Here is an 18619-nt window from a genome sequence, read left to right on the forward strand (position 1 = left end):
GAAATGTATGTACGGCATCTTCTTTATTTAGGCTATGAATATGCCCCAATGTGATTGGTATATCTGGTAACAAATATGCGGATAGTTCCAAGGTTCATGGTTTCAGTTCGCGTCTAAACTCCAGTTAAAGTGGACTAAAGTTTAACCTTTGTTCGAAGCGGGCGAAGTGTTCGAAGGGGGCGAAGGGTTAAACTCTAGTCAATTTAGCTTGAGCTGAACTCGTATTGAAAAACTCTACCTTAAATATTAATAAATAAAAAAATTAATTATGAAATAAATACTAACTAAATAAAAATAAAAATACTTTAGGCGAAAGTATTTTCGTAAAAGGAGTAAACTCTACACTGTAGCTTCCATTACTCATACTTAGCAATGACTTGACTTTACAATCTAGCATTTTTTATCTATACTTCACTTAGTACATACGATCTGCATTGTACCTCATTTTGCCCAAAATTAAATGAAAAATGCAAATAAACGTATATCCTCTAAAAAATGAATGTCACCATGTCCAAAGAACTATCAAAGTAAAGTTTAAAAGCATAAATGACATCCAAAAATGCCGACGCCACTAAGAGCTTACGAAAAAGATCAAAAATCAACAGACTTCTAAGTCAAATAAAGTATCTAAGTGTTGGGTAATCAGTTACATGCAAAGCTTATTAAACAGAACCTTAAGTGACAGTTCTCAAGTCAAGTCTATGCTAAGTATGAGTAATGGGAGCTTTAGAAACGGCTGGCGTAAATTTTAGACGTGACAGTTCTCAAGTCAAGTCTATGCTAAGTATGAGTAATGGGAGCTTTAGAAACGGCTGGCGTAAATTTTAGACGTAACTAAAAAAACTGTAGTTTCTTGTTTCCACTCATATTTGGTAAAATGTTTTGTTTTGCATTTTAGTATCAAAAAAGTATCTGTGGAAATTTGACAAAAGACAATAGCTTGCTATTTAGACAACGCCTTTCTCTTGTCCACCCTAGCGTTGCGTGTCAAATTTATACAAGCTCAAATCTGAGCAAAATTTAAAGACCAACGTTGGCATTTCAATTAAAATGACTTCTCAATTCTCTTTTCCGCCCGTTTTGGCCACGAACTGTCAAACAAAATGTCAAGTAAGTGAAAACGGCAGCTGTGTTGCAAATAGCAAATTTTACTTAAAACAAATTCTCTTGGTTAGATGTTAATATGGTTTCAGTTTTTATACCAGCCTCCTTTAATTTATTATGCCACATCATATCAAATAACTGGGAATATTATAAGGAGATGTGAGAGAAATTAACTTAAAATTTGACTATGCTTGAACCACATTGCTTTATCGGCTCAGATTTGCTGCATTAAGTATGAATTATTAGAGCCGTTTTCACCATTTCCCTCTTTTTTGGGCACATTTACAGTTAAGCCCACTGCCAGTTCAATGCATTCAAATGTTGAATGATATGTAAGTAAGTGCTTGTTCATATTTTGTTTGGAGTTTTTCTTGTCTAACACATGGAACATATGATACAGCGATCTGCATAGTATGCATGGACACGAATTATGCATAGTGTAAGCTATGTGTACTAAATTTCTCTGCACATCTGGTTTGGGCTTTAATGTATCAAAAAAAGGCCGCGGCACAATGAAATTATTCATATAGATGCGTTTAACACAAGCTTACGCATTCCAGTAACATCGCCACAATTAACCAAGATGTTGTGCTATACAACAAAAATACTTGCTAACATATTTTGTGTCGCATTCATTTGTTATACTGCAGTTTTAATTGCGAAAAATGTTAGAAAAGTGACCAACGAGTGGGAAAAATAAGTTCACTTGCAAAGTGTGCTATTAGCCAAAGCAAATGTAAAATTCTTCTTATGCTTTGCTTGCAACAAAAGTTGCAAGTTGGCTACTTTTTCATGTCAGATGGCGCCAGTGTCTCTCAATCTACCGTCCTCCACAAAAAAACGTGCAATCTACTAATAATGCATACGATGGAGTTTAACACATCTATATGAAAAATTGCTTATGCGATGGGGCTTCAAATACGCAAGTCAAAATTTTAGACATAACGCATACACCCTTTGTAAAATAATAAGGCAACCCCATTCTTTTGTCAAAAATCCACATTGATTATGAAATGTTTTCTAATTGAAATGGCATAAGAAAATAAACATTAAAGTAATGTAATTAAAACTGCAAACTACACAGGGTAAATAAATGTTATTGCAACTTCATTATTTAAATCGAAAAAAAAATGAATAGCAAAATAAATTGTTTGGTAACTTTTTCTAGAAATCTTTGCCTTTTCAGTTGGTAAGCATTTTTATTATTTTATTTATTGGGTTACTGAAAATGCAAAATCTTTAAACAATTGTTACGATTTCGGCAACTCAATAACTCGACTTACATTATAATATATGTATATATATGCAATAAGATATATGAATTATATTAAGCAACAAATTTTCGATAAATATTTGAACACAGATTTGCAATCAAAAAGATTTTTCGCTTAAAATCTTTTTCTTTGCCTTAAAAATATCGTTGCGTGTAAACAATCCTGGATAATGCTAATCCTTTATAAATCTCGTTGCTAACAATCGATGATTTTCATATGAAATTTAGAAAAAACTAAGCACATACAAATTTTTTATAGTAGTTTTTGAATTCGCATTAAAATATTTCTAAATTAAAATTAATTCTACGCGTTACTCAAAAAATTGTTGCTACCTTAGTCTTGCATTGAAAACTGCCTGAATGTTGGGATAGGGTAAACTTTTGCGCGAATTGATGCAATTACAAAAATTTTAATTGTTAAATGAAAAATATTGAGCGCTAATTTAAGCTGAAATTAATGTAAACTGTAAAATTATAGTGTTTGCTTGACTTGAGCTTGAACAAACGGAGGAACGTCTTACAATGGTACTTTGTTAAATGTAAATTATCCTTAAAATACTTATAATTTTTGCTCTGTTATTAGTTGAGCTTATAGCAAATTCTTAAAAGTAAAATAAATTTGCAATTCTTGCCCTAATCCTAAGTGAACGAACAATTTTTCTAAGAGCAAGGTAAGTGTGCTTGTATAAATATTCAAAAAATTTATGTTACTTCATAAATAAAGGAGTAATTTAATAAAGCTTTCATAAACTTATGAACTAATGTGGGAAGTATTAAAAAACTAAATCTTTTTTTCATAATTATGGAATTTTACAGAACCGGTTGGCAGGGTTTCACCAAAGTTTCCCACTGTGCAAACTAGCAGTAGTTTTACAGCGGCTGCAAAATCGGACGTTACACTTTTATGTCCTGCTCAAGCGTATCCAGCACCAATGTTTAGGTGGGCATTAGTTAGAAAGCTTAAAGCTAAAGACACATAACGGCATTACACTACACGAAAAAATGTTATTTGCATGCATTCTTATGGAGAAATTCACACCCAGTGGCAGTGTGCACTACACAAGGTGACAATGAGCGACAAAGTTGACCAAATAAGCAAAAAAGTGTCGCGTAGTGTAGTGCCGCTAAATATGTGTCCTTAGTTTAAGTGCCGTTTTTGACGTCGAGCGGCACTTAAAGTGACAGAAATCATTTGGTTGTGTGCCAAATAAACCGCCGCTTAGTGGTAAACCATAGTACAGGGAGTCAATTCCCTAACTGAAAAACTGAAAAATGTACACTCATTGAAAACTCATTTGCACACACAATTTACACTTTAAGTTTTCATGCGATTCTGTAAATTATTGTGTACATTGTTTTGCTGAATGAGCGCTGAATGTAAAAGTCTTATGTCAGTGAGAAAATATTCATCAAACGCCATGAAAACAAAAAAGTCATTCTGCAACAGTGCGTATGAGTTTTGAATGTCAGAATAGTGTACCAAGAGTTTTCCGAAAACTCCTCTTCAACAATCACACAGCTTTCGTGCCGTAATTTTTGCCTTAATTCTGCCTAATTATACTACGTCTCTCTAGAACCTGTTGGTAGTGTTGGTCCACGTCTGCTTACCGGAAATGATATAAAGGTACTCATCACTCCTGGCGATAAAGCTGTAACTTTACTATGCCCAGCTCAGGCTTTTCCGGTGCCAATATTTCGGTAAATATGCTCAAATTTTCTTTTTATAGCTCGCTGAAATATTAGCCCCATATAATAATTGTTTGAATCTATTCCAACATCTGGGCATAAGTTCAATTGTAGTTGATATCTTGTCTTTAATGCGCATAAAGTTTTAATTTCGTAATGCTTTCATATTTATCAGAACCCGTTGGAACTGTTAGTCCACGTCTGACGTCAGGCGATGAATCTCGCATTGTTAAAGTTGATTCAACAAAAAGTGCGACATTGCTATGCCCGGCCCAAGCTTATCCAGTGCCAGTATTTAGGTAAAATAATATTTTTTATTCAAGGTATTTAATTTTTGGAATATTAAAATTCTCGAAAAGATTAAAATATTTCTTATTCGCTGAACCTATCCCAACATCAGTCTATATTATTTGCAAGTAAGTAAATGATACAACTTCTACTACTTTTAAAACCTGTCGGGTCTGTAAGTCCTAAGATTTTCGCCAATGAAGAAAACATAAAAATAATACGTGTACCGTTAACTGAAAGTGTTACTCTACTTTGTCGTGCTCAGGCGTATCCAGTGCCAATATTTAGGTATAAAAGGAGTCTTAAACCTGCATGTACAACCTCAACCCTTATAGAAAATTTGCTTTAGTTATATGGTCCCAACATTCAGCTCATTCTTAAATGTTTCGTCTATTGTCCTCTTTCTCAAACTGTTTCTTCATTTATATTTTGTCTTCAGAACCTGTCGGTAGCGTTAGTCCAAAAATGACTGCTGGTGATGATGCTATCAAAATTCCAAAAGTAACAATTGGACAAAGCGCAACACTAATGTGCCCAGCTCAAGCTTATCCTGTGCCGTTTTTTAGGTAAACAAGCAATCATTCAAAACTTGCGTACAAACCTTATTCCAACATAGTTTTCAAGGCGTATCTTTCGACTTTCAACTCAGTAATTATGTTTATTTACTTTTATGTACTTTTTCATGCTTTAGAACCTGTTGGTAGCGTAGCACCAAAATTAACTTCCGGTGATGATTCGCGCACAGTAAAAGTACACGGAGGCCAAAGTGTCACACTGCTTTGTCCAGCTCAAGCATTTCCTGTCCCAATGTTTAGGTGAAAATGCCTCAACCCCATGTGTATACTTTATGAAACGCAATTCGGCAGTTTTTAGGCAGTGATTTCATTACCTTTTTTCCATTATTTTGAACCTACATTTGCAGAGCCTTACTAACTCTGTGATTTGCAGCAAAAACTAGGTGCAAATGGTCTTGCATCGTTGCATAGAAAATTTTCTTTGCATACCATTCGCAATGCAACAACAAAAAGAAACACAAAATCAACTCACACAAACTTTGCAGAATGCAATGCCAAAAATCCATTGCTTTTGAAATACAATGTACAAAGCGAAGCTTCGAACAACTGATATTTCCTGAAAGAAAATTTTCGTTATATAACCAGTGGTCGCAATGAAACTTCTCTTGAGTAAACTAAATTGAATTTATAAATATTTGCATGTGTGTGTATATCTCTGTGATCTTCTCCCATTTGCTAACCTTGAACACCAATTTGTTTCAGTTAATTCGCAATGCACGAGTTGTTTATGAACATCTAAATAGTCATCGCGTTAGTTGTTGTGGTATTTGATGTGGTGATTTACCAAGGTCGCTCGCGATTCGTTGCATTTTCATTCAACTGCATCACTTTGTCACCTCATGCAATACATCGTGAATTGCGCGAATGCTTTAGTTAGAGTTTGTGCGAACAAACATTCTTTTACGTATTTTTGTGTGTGTTTGGCGCTGTCTTACTTTGGTAAACTTCCTATTAGAATCAAGAAAGTAGGTAATTGAACTTCGAATGAGATGATTCGCTTTCAAAACGTTGTTTAGAATTTGACGTGATTTGGTTGGTTATTGAAGGCAAAATGGTAAATGCTCAGTTTTGAACTAATAGATTTTGTTAAATATTCACTAAGAATTTTCGCGCAGTTCAACGACTGGAAACATAAGGCAGTTTTCAAAAATACTTTTCCTTTTTTATTTTGCAAGGTATATATTACACGGTGTTGTCTACATATTTTAGAACCGGTTGGCAGTGTGAGTCCAAAAATTAGTATCGGCGAGGACTTGAAACATGTCAAAGGTAAACTGTTTGAAGGTTTGAGCTTGCTATGCCCTGCCCAAGCATATCCACAACCAGCTTTTAGGTAATCAAAATTCAATGTTTTAATCATAGGTGGGGTATGGTTTTATTCCAATTTATTAAATTAGTCTAAAGTCTATTGATGAAATCATCATCACTAATTAATGCTTTAACGAATAGGCGATTTTGACCGTTTTGTAATAAGTCACGCCAGTTATCCCTGTTTCGCTATAACTGACGATTATTGGGAGCACCCTCCCTCAAGTCTTTCTCCACTTACCTTTCCATTCTCAGTGGTTGTTTTTCTCTTCCTCTGCTTCCAAACACGGGTGTAGATATTACAAGTTTCCCGGCCGGAGCGCCTTCGTCCATTCCCCGAGCCAGCGAAACCTGTTGTTAGCGTTGCACCTAAACTTATATTTCTTGAACGCTTCAAAAAGATGCAAATTGCTGGTAGAACGAGTAACTCTCTTTTGTTCTGCTCATAAATATCCGGTGTTGATATTTAGGTGCGTTTGCGTAAATGAAACTTACAAAACAAAAACGCATTAAAGCATACTTTCAGGCAGTTTTACTTACATACCTATTTACTTTACACAAATCCTTAACATGAATAATGCGTGTTTTTATTTCCTATTTTTCATCAAAAACTAGAACCTGTCGGTAGTGTACGCCCTAAAGTACAACTACAAGACAAACATCAATTCATCGATGTGGAATTGGGTCGAAATTATGCATTACTCTGTCTAGCACAATCATACCCAATGCCGGCTTTTAGGTAAACATTAAAATTTATTAGAGCTATCTAAAATGGTATCCAATTATACTATGCATGTAGCAAAGTTTTTATTTTTTATTTTTTGTTTAACAACATTCAGGCAGGTTACTCGCATATGACATGCACCCATTTAAATTTATGTTAACTTATTTTTCGTTGCATACTTTTTCGCAGAACCGGTTGGTAGTGTTAAGCCCAAAATTCACGTGCAAGACAAATTGCAAACACGCGAAATTACTAGTGGTTCCGGATTTGCTTTACTTTGCCCAGCGCAGTCATATCCAACACCAGCATATAGGTAGATAATATTGAATTTTCAAAAAACCTACACTTGAAGTTGTTGCCTGAAATTATGCAACATTTCTTTCATGGTTCTCCCTGTGCTCATCGTTTGTAAAGCTGCTTTGTGTATAAAGTTTGTGTAGCTTTTTTTCGAGTATTTGCATTTTAAGATTACCTTTCCCAACATTTTGGTTGAAATTTAAATATGATTTATGAAGGTTTTCTATTTGTTTTAAATTTTACAATTTCAGAACCTGTTGGCTCTGTAGCTCCGAGAGTTAATATAGAGAGTGAATTGAATATAGCACGCGCAAACTTGGGGGAAAGCTTTAGCTTGAAATGTCCTGCGCAATCTTTTCCTATACCTGCGTATAGGTAAGCTTTGGAAGTTTTATTGTATATACACATAAAGTGTTATTATTGTAAAGTACTCTAACGTTTTAAAATTATTAAAATTTGTATTAAATGTTTCCCAACATTTAGGTACTAAGAAACTTTTGTTGTACATTGCTAATAACACATACTTACTTTAATAGAACCAATCGGCTCTGTAAGTCCAAAAGTTAATATGGAAAGTGAGCTTTCAAGTGTGCGTGCGTATTCGGGTGAAAGTTTCAGTTTGAAGTGCCCAGCTCAATCATATCCGATACCATCTTATAGGTAGGAAGCAAAAAAAAAAAACAAAATAGCTAATCATATATATTATTTCTAATTGGTGTTTTTATGTACGGGTCCCTTTTTCGCTCTTATTTGGAATCCAAATCTATAAATAAAGTTTTGGTAGTAAGGAGGGAAATTCGGGCTATTAGCGAGCTTTGGGCAATTTTGGTCGTAGAGCTTTTGTTTAGCTATATTTTATTAAAATAATTTGTTAAACGATTGTGAGCACACAAAGAAATCTATTTGTACTATGGCACTATTGTGAATATTTGCACTGCATTACTGTTTTTAATGGATTGATAGAACAGCTGATTTTTGTTGATATTTAATAAGAGACTTTTATATTGGTTGCGCAAGATGCGCTCGGGTCCGGTTCGTATTTCCAATTTTGAAATCAGGCTTAAGAGGGCACTCCGGCGGTTTTCGATATTTTTTGAAAATCTATACCTCCTTACTCTAATATTTTTTTTTTGTAGAACCCATCGGTAGCGTGCCACCAAAAATGAATCTCCTCGAAAGAGTGCGAACTATGCAAGTGCAGCAGGGTGTTACCTATGCTATGCAATGTCCAGGACAAGCTTTTCCAGTGCCCATCGTAAGGTAGGAAGCTTTAAAAGTAAAACCATCGTATTATGTACCCAGAACATCACATCAACTGTAAAGGAAATCACATCTCCCAACATAGAAGCTAGTTTTCAACTACATTTCACATGACTAACCTTTTTTCCGATCTCTTTATAGAACCTCTCGGCTCTGTACCGCCAAAAATACTTAACATTAATGTAGGGTTGAATAAACCACCTGGGTGTATTTTGAACTCACAACACTGCTTTATTGAATTTAGCTTTATTGTGTTTAGCTTTGTAGAGTTTAGCTTAAATATTAAATTGTAAGAGGATGCGTGAATTAATCGGTGTGTAGCTGTTGAACGTCCGTAGGCAACTGTCCGTTTTCGTTAGTTTGAAATCAGCGTCATATATTTTTCGTCAAGTGTTCGTTCATATGTATCTAATGTCAGTAGAGTTGTATTATCTAGTAGCTAATAGGTCTGTCCACTTCTTGTTGTCCGTTCCTGTGTCAATCCTACATTAATGATAAGTTCCTCTTAATGCAAGTTAAATTGGGTGATAGTTTCTCAATGCAATGTCCGGGACAAGCTTTTACGATTCCAATAGTAAGGTAGGAAACTCCAGAAGCTGGTTGTTTTTTGTTTTTTTTTATTAGATAAAATTGATTTAATGGTTCTCTTATCCTTCAACATTCAAGCAAGTTTTCAAGACTTAAGTTTACATACATAAATCGTGCTATTAATTTGTTTTAATTTTTCAATACTAGAACCAGTTGGCTCTGTTTCGCCAAAAATACTTAACATCCATGATAAGTTTCTTTTGATGCAAATTAAATTGGGTGATAGTTTCTCAATGCAGTGCCCCGGACAAGCATATCCCGTGCCGATTGTAAGGTAGTCAACCAAGAAAATATTTTAATTTAAAAACTGTTTAATAATTATTGTAATATCGAAATATTCAGTTTTAATCCTGACATTCAGGCTAGTTTTTATTAGATCCTTATATTTATCCATAATACTTTTTGCGCAGAACCTGTTGGCTCAGTACCGCCTAAGGTCACAAGTTTGCATGACAAATTTCAAGTTTTGCAAACGAAAGAGGGCCAGGAGTTCTCTATGCAATGCCCAGGTCAAGCGTATCCAGTTCCTATTGTAAGGTAATAGTTGGTTAAAGTATATTATGTGTCTAAATTTATCTTTATGCAACTTTATCGGATTTGATTTTTCAAAATAGAGAGCGCAAGATCGGTTAGATGCCCATATGCTTACCGTCCAACTATTCAGGCAGCTTTCATGTGCTTTTAATTTCAATAATTTATTTAAATTTCGATATACATGTTGACATGTATCTATTAATAACTTGCAAATTTTTAGAACCCGTCGGTTCAGTACCAAAAGTGACTATAAATGATAAATCATGATAAATTTCAATTCATATAAGTGAAAATGGATACGAGTATCCTATGCAGTGTCCTGGACAGGCGTGCCCTGTTCCAGTAGTGAGGTTTGTACTAGCTCTATTTGCAAGCTTTTTAAGTTAAAAACTCCGAGTGTATTTCTTCTATGAAAAGCTTCTTAGTGAAAATTCATCTGCTGAGAGGACATGTAGGTCAAATTGTAGGAAAAATTAAAAGGAGCATGACGCAAATTCGAAGAGAAGCGTGCCTTGTATTTATAAATGGTGTTACGATACGAAAAACTACCACGAAATCCAACATTCAGACCCAGCTTTTCTGTGACTACTATAACATTTTATGTACTCTTTTCTATTCTCACCAAAGGACAATCTTTACTATTTTTCTCTTAAGAGCCTGTCGGAAGTGTCGCACCAAAAGTCGACACCCGTGATGAGTTTGATTTCGCCCGTGCTCGGTTGCACACCGATAAAGCTTTGATATGTCCGGCACAATCGTATCCAATGCCTATCCAATCCTAACTCTTAGGAACGTTTTCACCATCTACAGTTAACTCTAGCTGACAAATTCAGTTAAATAAAGCGTCAGTTAGCTTGAACTGGAGCTGATGAATACGGTCCTTAAAATTGTGTTACTTTAAAAGAGTATTGTGCATACAAATTTTTTGAAGATGAAATTTTCATAAATTTTAAGCCACTCAAATGCTCAATAAAAACTTTGTTTTTGAGAATATAAATTCCATCTCGAACTGCACTTAGCCTAACAGTATATTATGATATCCAGATTCTGAAACGCACCCCAAGCAACATTCAGTCTTTCTCAATAAGTCAATATTTATTTTTTGTAATAATTTTTGTTTCTGGTTATTCACTCATGGTTTTTAATAGAACCTGTTGGCAGCGTTGCGCCGAAAGTTGATATCAAAGATGAGATAAATTATGCGCGTGCTGAGCTTGGTCGTAGTTTTGCTTTGATTTGTCCTGCACAATCGTATCCGGTGCCAATCTATAGGTGAGGTTATTGCCATTTATTAAACTAATCTCCATATTGTGTTGTTATTACTTTATCTTATCTTTATATTATGGGTAACCAAAAATGTAAAGCGATTGCACCTACGCATAAGCTATGAGTGCCATAGAATGCGGACCCCTGTTTTATATAAAACATTCAGGCGTTTTCAACATATACATTTTCTGTAAATATCTGGTTTTAAATTTGTTAAAATTTTTGTTAGAACCTGTTGGCAGTGTTGCACCAAAAGTGGATCCAAACGATCGTATTAAGTGGGTTGATAAACCTACTGGAAAATCTTTAAATTTATTATGTCCTTCCCAATCGTATCCGGTGCCGATTTATAGGTAAGCCTCGGTTTGTAAATTTTAACCCGAGGAAACTATTATTGATAACCATGTATTCGGCATATTTTATTTATTTATTATTCATTCAGTCTAAAAAGTACAGGATTTCTTACAGACTAGTTAAGAATAGAAAAGAGTCCAAGCATAAACTTATATAAGCTATTATTAAAATTAAGAACACTGCTATATCGATTTGCTAGATGTATAGTCTTGGATATAGGCTCATTCATAGCACAGTTCGTTCTATAAGTTGCTTCGATAAATAGTCTATTATTCCGTAGACAACGCGGAGGAACATACGGAATGAATAAGTTGGATACGTCGGAACAGCTGATGTTAGAGTTTATAACATTATAGGCAAACGTGAGTGAGAAACAAGTTTTTCTGTCACACAAAGCCTGAAGGCCGAGCAATTTCCGCCTGCTAGTGTACGATGGGAGACCATCGGGCCAATGAAGCAAACGCAATGCAATTTTTGTAAACATTTTTTGAACTCTCTCAATTTTGTGCGAGTTAGCTTCATAAAATGGATTCCATATTATTGAGCAGTATGCCAGATGACTTCTTACCAATGAGGTATAAAGTGCCTTCAACGTCATAGGGTCCTTAAAACGTGTAATAAATCCAACCATTGCAAAAGACTTCGAGACAATGAAATCAATGTGCAATGTTTGCAAACATTAGACATTTAGCGAACTTGAATTGCTGAGGCAGATCATTGATAAAAATGAGGAATAGTAAAGGACCGCAATGGGTACCCTGAGGGATTCCTGACCAGGCGTTGATAAGCAAGGATGACCTATCGCCTCCAATTGACACGTATAGCATTCTGTTTTCCAAAAAAGTAGTAGCGTATATCATTGCGGCTACCAGATTTATATACGGGATTTATGGAGCATAATTTCCATGAGTCTAAAAAACTTCCATTGCTCAGACATTCTCGAAAGAGAAGCGCCAGAGGCTCTGCAATGGTGTTCCAACATATTTTAAAGAATAACGGAGAAAATCCCTCAATATCTGATTTTGTGCTATTTGGCAACTTAGAGATCGACAGAAAAACATCATCTGCAGTAATATCAAAAGAAGAAATTTGAGATTGGTATCCAGAGTGAAATACCGGAATTGGTGAAGAGGTATACTTTGAATATATCTTCTGAAATTTTTTTATTGGAACTGTGGATGATGCCGTAAAACTACGAACCAGTTCCAACAAATTATAGCCCAATACGAAAACATTACGCATCTCATTCAGCCCAATTCTAAATATTCCCTCGGAATTTTGTTCTCGCGGATTTTGTTATTCCCGCGGAAAAATTCCGCCAATTATTTTCTCCCAGGGCGAACAATAGTTGGGGAATAGGAGTTTCAAATTTTCGAAGTCAGCTGTTTTGTGAATGGAAATTTCGTTGCGAATTTCTTATTTTGTTTAAAAAATTGAAAATTTTAATTATTGTTGCAAATTTGTTTGAAATTAAGAAATAAAATATTGTTACGAATATTAGCAAAACTAAGGAGTGCTGCCATCTCCAGGCCGATGCTAAGCAGTGACGTGAATTCACATCAATAATTCAATCATTATGTATCTACATAAACGAATCAATAATTTCGTCTACACATATGTACATCTGAGAAGCGCTAAAAAGTAGACAATTGTAAACAAGTAGAAACTATATGAGAACTATACACACACGAATATAGTTGGTAAGTTCTGGAAATGGAAGAGCCTAGAAGTATGCAGCGTAAACTATTAAAGCGGGGCAGGCGAGTAAGAAGTAATTCAGTTTGAGTTGACAGCGTAGTTAATGAAACAAATGAAAGAAAAATGTTGATAGTTTAAGTCACTTATGCACTTTGTGTAGGGTGTTTGAATATTTTGCTTAAATCGTGGTTATTTTTTCGTACATTTAATACAATTCAATTAACATGAGTAAAGTTTTTTTTTAACTTGAGGGGATGGTTGAGAATTACAAATACTCAACCTTGCAAAGTAATACGAATTTTTTAAAGCATGTGCCTCTTTTAGACTACCAACATGATGGCAGGATTTTTAATTTGTTTGATTGTCTTTGAATAGCAATTTTTGAAACCGTTCAACTTTTTAGAACCAGTTGGGAGTGTTGCGCCAAAAGTAGATGTTAAAGACCGTATTAACTGGTTGGATAAACCACGTGGTAAAACTTTCAGTTTATTGTGTCCAGCGCAAGCATATCCGATGCCAGCTTATAGGTGGGTATTTTCGAAAAAAAATATTGTAACGAATTTTTGGGAATTCCTGATAATTATGCACCTTCTGCTAACGTTCGAATTGCTGAACTGTCGAATAAATATCTCCAATATTCAGTATTGCAAAATGGTCTTTATTTAGACTACTTGGGAGTAGTACTTCATTACTAGTCTGTTTAAATCAAACTGACCGACTATCGCTTGCATCGCGTTGCTTTTGTACCCTCAGACTCGTTCACATATTTGTCCTAATCTCCTCACTTCGAGCTGCTGGTTATGTGAGTGGAATATTCTTCGTTGCCTTGTACATAAGTGTGGCTGCTTGCTTTAATTTGTACATGTACATATATAAGTGTGGCTGCTTGCTGTTTTCGTTGTTGTGATTATTTACTAACAGCATAGTGATGCTAATATTTGCCACAATATATGCATACCAAATGGCGGTTTTCAATGTTGTTTAAAGTTTCTTTGCCAAACCAACATTTCCAGATAAAACATAATGAATTCATAACACTTTTGCAGAACCTGTAGGCTATGTGGCGCCAAACGTGAATATGCACGATAAAATGGATTTTGGTATACGAAAATCGCATACTTCGTTAAGTTTACTTTGCCCAGCACAGGGTTATCCAAAGCCAGCTTTTAGGTAAAGTACCGTAACTGTTTAGAAGTAACGCGGTATACTTTGAGATACCTTTACCACCAACGTATTTGGGCAGTTTTTCTCTTAAATATCTTTAAATATGTAGATTCATACTAATGAAGATTGTAATGGTTATTTTTGCAGAACCTGTTGGCTCCGTAGCTCCTAACGTTGATATTAACGACAAAGTAAAAGTAGCTTTTAAAGGGCAAAATGCTTCGTTAAGTTTGATTTGCCCAGCGCAGGCTTATCCAATGCCTGCGTTTAGGTATGAATAATTATCATATATATTATTTCTAATTGCTGTTTTTATGTACGGGTCCCTTTTTCGCTCTTAATTGGAATCAAAATCTATAAATAAAACTTTGGTTGTAAAGATGGAGATTCGATTTGTTTAGCTATATTTTATTAAAATAATTTGCTAAAACAAAATGATTGTGAACACACAAATAAATCTATTTGTACTATGGCACTATTGTGCATATTTGCACTGCATTACCGACAGTTGCTTTCATACGCCAGATGGAAGCGCAAGCTGTTTTTAATTGATTGATAGAACAGCAGATTTCTGTTGATAATTGATAAGAGACTTTTGTATTGGTTGCGCAAGATGCGCACGGGTACGGCTCGTATATAAATAATTCAAATTCAAATGTCGTGTTTAATCGTTAACCAGCTCCAGTTTTTGAAAATTTTAAGTTTTTAAAACATTATAAGCAATAGAATAAATACCCAACATTCATGGTTTTCGATTAAAATAACACTTTTTTTAAATCATTTGGATGCCATTTCAGAACCAGTCGGGTCTGTTGCACCCAAAGTCGAAATGAATGACAAAATGGGTTTTGCTATACGAAATGCAAATGCTTCGTTAAGTTTGTTGTGCCCTGCTCAAGGATACCCAATGCCAGCTTTTAGGTACTTTTATGTTATATAGTGCGAGAAGTTCGATAAAATCCAGATTTGCCATCGAATTATTTAGGGCGTGTTGGTATTGACATGACATCGAGTTTCGTATAAAAGAAGCTCACGGTTTAATCAGATATCGCTTTCAATTTGTTTCTATACAATATTAGGTCTATTCCAACATTCAGGCTTTGAAACACTTTTCTCTAGACTTATGAAAATATTTTTCAACAGAATATATTCTCTTAAATTCTTATATTTAGAACCAGTTGGCTCAGTCGCACCTAAAGTAGAAATAAAAGATAAAGCTGGAATATTTTTAGGAAAAACAAACAAGTCACTCGCTCTATTATGTCCGGCTCAGTCATATCCAGTACCTGCTTACAGGTAAGGCATTGGGGTGTAATCCCGGCAAAAGCTTTTTTTTTTTTAATGAATAATTAGAACAAAGTGGCCATTTTGGTTTGTCGCATTCTAGTTGATATTTCGATATAATATGGAAAATGATCAGTGCAGTTAATTAAGCATATAGTAAACTTTTTTTAAATTACCCATCTAACCAACATTCAGGGCCCGTATTACGTGTTACGATTAGTGACTGAAACCCATTTTCACTCAAGCGATAAAAAATTATGTTTTCAGAACCAGTCGGCAGTGTTGCACCAAAAGTGAATAAAAACGACGAATTCAGTCACGATCGTGTGGCAGAAAAGCAAGTTGTTTCGCTAAAGTGCCCCGCCCAATCGTTTCCAGTACCAATTTATAGGTAGGTTACTGTCTTTTCATTGTAAATAAAAAAATTAAGATGCTAAGGAAAATAAGGCGAGAGACATATAGGTCTTAGTGAACTCAACATTCGGGCATATTTTCTTAAAACTATTTCGATCATTTTTTTTTACATTGGTTTTGGAATTTTCTCCAGAGCCTATCGGCAGCGTTGCACCTCGCGTCAATCGTAAGGATGAAATAAATTACGATCGTGTAGAAGTAGCCGGCACAATTGCAATACAATGTCCAGCGCAATCATATCCAGTACCAGCGTACAGGTATTTTTACAATATTTTGTAAAAGTAACCGAAAATAATAAAAATAACCTATGAAAGATATTTTGACACAGATACTTTGTGTTAACAAAATTTACTGCCTGTTCTTCGACACATGAGAGATTGTACTTGATAACTCATCCCAACATTCAGTAGAAATTTATATTTCCTAATTTTTTCAAATTGTTGACGTCTGTATTTTTTTTATATAATTTGTCCGGCTAGAACCCGTTGGCAGTGTGGCACCGTGTTAATAAAAAAGACGGCTATAACCATGATAGTGTCGAACAAAATCGTAGTATGGCAATAATGTGTCCAGCACAAGCCTATCCTGTGCCATTTTATAGGTAAAACAATAGCAATGTAATTGTAAGGATTTCAAAGTGAATTAGAAATAAGTCAGATGAGAAGTGAACTCAACTCAGACAAAAAGTCAAACAAATGGTAATTATATACGAAAGCATGCCACTCTTAGTACACGTCGAAAAATATCAGGAAGGGTATCAAAAGAGGGGTTTGGGTCCAGGATCACGAATCCGGTCAAAATTTGTGGGTCTGCCAAGAGATATTTGCAAAAGAAAGTGAAAATTTTCATGTGGTTGTTTTAATTTGCTGATTTTGTGATTTTGGTCTCCAAACCCAGCCAGGGTAATTTTTTATAAGCGCGCCAATGCAGAAAGGTGGTCTGCGCAACTATGGATCCCACCCCCGGTTTCGGAGCACTCCGGAGTAATTTTTCGATTTTTCGTTAATATCTTTTGATAGGCGCCAAATTTTTGTCTTCCGTTTTCACGTTCGCAATCCTGGATCCAAAAGGCGTCTTCTGATACCCCTCTTTTTGGGCATATATTAAGAGTGTCATGCTTTCGCATAGAATTATCATTTGTTTGAGTTTTTGTCCGATTTCTGTGAAAATAAAATAAACAATCGTGTTTTTGCATGAAATTCTACATCGTTTCGCACGTAGTTGGAGTACGAATGACTAACGAGAGTTAGAGATTCCGAGTCGATAATAAATTTTTCAGAGTCGAAACCGCCTTTACCCGTAAGTTTAGAGCTCATCTCTAAGTGCAATGCTATATAGTTTTCGATAAATTACGGTTGTTTCGATAAACATATACACTGAAAGAAATGGTGCTAGTAAGATCAACAAATCAGTTCTGTTGTTCTTGACTTAACGGAGATTCGGTGAAATTGATCGAATTATGGTTTATTCGACCGAGTTCTTTGTCAAGCGAACAATTTAGTTTAGTCATTTCAACAGAAGAGAAAGTGTCGCTCTTAAGTTAACAAAATTCTGTAAAATTGATAGATTCCTAATCAATCTAACTGATTTTTTTGTTAACACAACTGATCTCACTGGTCATTTCAACAGCGATCAACAGTCAATACATGAGCAAATTTCAAAGAGAATTTTACGCTCACTGCGTTCTCTACTTTGTACTTATGTATGCTGTGTACTATATGTATGCTCATATTTACGTATATACATATATGGCGGCCGCCGTGGTGTAATGGTAGCGTGCTCCGCCTACCACACTGAAGACCCTGGGTTCACACCCCGGGCAAAGCAACATAAAAATTTTAGAAATAAGGGCTTTCAATTAGAAGAAAATTTTCCTAAGCGGGGTCGCCCCTCGGCACTGTTCGGCAAGCACTCCCAGTGTATTTATGTCATGAAAAGATCTCAGTGAAAACTCATCTGCCTTGCAAATGCCGCAACATAGGTACTTTCATACAAAGCTGTTGCAACAACTTTTTTTGTTCATTTGACTACTAAAATGGTCAATTACGAATCAACGCATTATGCGCAGCTGATTCAACATCTTGTTGCGATGGATAAAAATTGACAGAAATTTCGGATGAATTGACCCGTATTTCGGGTGATTTTACCAGTCTTTTTCTTTCAGTGTAGAAGTAACACAAGAGCTTGGCCACCCAACACTTAATTACGGCTCGAAATAATTCACTTCTTTGTTCGCGAGTTGATATCTGCACAAGGGCGCATCTTAATTTATTGGAATGCAGCAGATCAGGAAATTCTTTGTTTATAAATTATTTTGTAACCAATTATATCATTAATTCCAAATGTTCTTAATAATTCACGCTTTTGCTAAAATTTTATTTTTCTGTTTGTTTTCGGTTTTCTGTCAGATTTCGTTGAGTTTTCAGTAAAAACTAGAGAAATAGTCGATTTTAGACATGTTCCGAGAAATAATGGTATGAAGACGCCTTTTGGGGAAGTTAAATCTGATCAAAGTAAATGCAACCCTTCAACATTCAAGCAGTTACAAAAAAAATCTTACTTTGCTTATTACACATTTTGAAATTAAAAAAAAAACTAATATTTAACTTATAAATTACCTCATCACCATAGAACCCCTTGGTAGCGTTGCGCCAAAAGTTAGTATTGCCGCACAACTTCAAAATGCTGGCGTTGAAATTCATTCAACCGTGTCGCTCTTTTGTCCAGCACAATCAATTCCGGTACCAGCTTACAGGTATTTACAAGTGCCCACTTTTCTTCTCCTTAAACTTCGATGACAAT

General features: G+C 35.2%; 1 protein-coding gene across 49 annotated transcripts in view; it reads left to right on the plus strand.

The window, feature by feature from the left end:
• Dscam1 (Down syndrome cell adhesion molecule 1) overlaps window positions 1–18619 on the plus strand; it is a 274746-nt gene that overhangs the window by 150423 nt on the left and 105704 nt on the right. For 22 of the 49 annotated variants that reach the window (XM_067771923.1, XM_067771922.1, XM_067771921.1 and 19 more), the window contains one exon: window positions 9251–9377. The exons of 10 other annotated variants lie outside the window; for them this stretch is intronic. In XM_067771923.1, the coding sequence (XP_067628024.1) occupies window positions 9251–9377 (127 nt within the window). Of the gene's footprint in view, window positions 1–3951; window positions 4076–5094; window positions 5167–7506; window positions 7631–8391; window positions 8516–9250; window positions 9378–9857; window positions 9988–10785; window positions 10910–13358; window positions 13483–14309; window positions 14391–15014; window positions 15041–16340; window positions 16419–18619 lie in introns of those variants that run through there. 17 more of the 49 variants (XM_067771930.1, XM_067771916.1, XM_067771903.1 and 14 more) reach the window with 10 other exon arrangements.

This window comes from Eurosta solidaginis, chromosome 3, assembly GCF_040869045.1.
Source record: "Eurosta solidaginis isolate ZX-2024a chromosome 3, ASM4086904v1, whole genome shotgun sequence".
Taxonomy (NCBI): Eukaryota; Metazoa; Arthropoda; class Insecta; order Diptera; family Tephritidae; genus Eurosta; species Eurosta solidaginis.